Here is a 1,905-nt window from a genome sequence, read left to right as displayed (position 1 = left end):
TTTTTTTTTTTTTTTTTTTGGTACCAGCGATCGAACTCGGGTCCTTCTGCTCGCGAGGCAGGTGCCAGAACCACTAAGCCAAATCCCAGGTCCTCTATTTACTTTTCTGTGAAGCTACTGATAATCAGAAAAACATGAAGTGGAAGTGATTTGTTAGATTGAGATTTTTTAAAATACAGGCTTTTTATTTGTAGTCAATAAAAGCATTTGTCTCTTGAGACTATGAACAGAGACTCTTAAGTATGCTGAGTGTCTTCATAGTAACTGAAGTTTTCTCTTTGAGAAAAGAAATGATTGACAGCGATGTGATTTGTTTTATGGTTCATCGAGAAGATGGGCAGAGCAAAGATTTTGTGTTCTGTGTTCATAACTGTTTTCTCATGTTTGTGTAACTCATAGTATTTCTCCAGTAGTTGTGGCTCATCTCCTTTAAGATGGTAGCACTGGAATGGAATGTTGTAGGGTTTTAACTGATTGGGACACAAGAGAAAAGAGACTGGGGATTTATATTGAGAAGTTTCACGTAGATGCAGATTTGCCTAAATATACATTCAGAATTATAAAATTTCACAGAAGCAAAGCTGAAGCTAGAATCTGATTCAGCTAATTCCTACTCCATTTCTATTTCTTCATCCTCTTTGTACATTTTGGTTTTTTGAGACAGGGTCTTGCTGTGTAGTTCAGGCCAGTATTGAACTTACTTTGTAGCCCAGGCTGGCTGTGAACTCTTGGCAATCCTCCTGCCTCAGCCTCTGGAGTGCTGGGGTAACAGGCGTGCAACACCACACCTGATTTCTTTGTACAAAGAAAATCTTCGAGCAGAAGCAAGGGAAGCTTCTTGACACATTGACCTTTGAGTTGTCTTTTAATTCATGGCCCTAGAATATTGATAAATATTTACAGTACTGATGCTTACATTATCTGAGCTAGTTTTTATCTTTCTTCATCACAGAATACACACCTTTAGTGATACATATGGATTTGAAAAATAAAATATGTGATACCTTCTTTTTAATACAACTGTCTTCAAGGGATCTATTTAAGACAACTTAATTTAGTTAAATAAGTCTATTTTTCTTTTTAATAGGATCAGAATCTATCTGTGAAAGTAAAGAAAAAGCCTGGAATTCCTCTCATGTTTATTATTCAGAACACTATAGTCTTGGACAAACCTTCTCCCAAAACAATCGCCTTTGTTAAAGCAGTAGAGTTGGGTCAGCTTGTGTCAGTGCATGAGAAAGAAAGTATAAAGCAACTCAAAGAGGAACAGGGTTTAGTGAAAAATTCTGAGCAGAGAAGAAGAAAAAAACGCAAGAAAATAAGCGGCCCAAATCCACTTAGTTGTTTGAAGAAAAAGAAAAAAGTACAAGACACAAAATCACCTGCTTCTGAAAAGAAAAGAAAAAGAAAAAGAATAAGAATCCGGAACAGACCTACCTCTGCGGTACTTTCTGAGAAGCAGAACCCCGAAGGGTGAGGAGATGGGAAAAACGAATTTACTATTACAACTGTAGAGTATGTTGGACAAGCGACGAAACTTATTTTTGTAAATGAATGTTGACCTCTGTATTTTTGTGTAAAATTACTTGTAAAATAAAGAGTTAACGGGTTTAAATGTGAGAGGCTCACTTTCCTTCAGTGATTTTTGGGAGGATGTGTTTCATTTTAAAATTATTGTCTCCTGTTCCTTCTGTTTCTTCCCACTGTCACCCCCAGATGTCATGTGCAAATGGTTTTAAAAGTCAAATGGTTCTAAAAGGCTTGTGGCAAAAAAAAAAAAAAAAAATCAAGAAAATAACAACAAAAAGTGTAGTACCTTTTAGACATCCAGAGGAAGCTTCCTCTTTCAATTCTTCTAGTAATTTTGTATTTCCACATTATACACATAAACTTTTCCCTTCTGAT

General features: G+C 36.0%; 1 protein-coding gene across 1 annotated transcript in view; it reads left to right on the top strand.

The window, feature by feature from the left end:
- Utp23 (UTP23 small subunit processome component) overlaps window positions 1–1,620 on the top strand; it is a 4,752-nt gene extending 3,132 nt beyond the window's left edge. The window contains exon 3 of the mRNA XM_010619522.3: window positions 1,088–1,620. Coding sequence (XP_010617824.1) covers window positions 1,088–1,477 — 390 coding nt within the window. The 3' untranslated portion in view covers window positions 1,478–1,620. The remainder of the gene's footprint in view (window positions 1–1,087) is intronic.
- Window positions 1,621–1,905: the final 285 nt, after the last annotated feature.

This window comes from Fukomys damarensis, unplaced genomic scaffold (genome assembly GCF_012274545.1).
Source record: "Fukomys damarensis isolate Sample0158 unplaced genomic scaffold, DMR_v1.0_HiC HiC_scaffold_5, whole genome shotgun sequence".
Lineage (NCBI taxonomy): Eukaryota > Metazoa > Chordata > Mammalia > Rodentia > Bathyergidae > Fukomys > Fukomys damarensis.
This window is presented reverse-complemented; position numbering and strand designations above follow the sequence as displayed.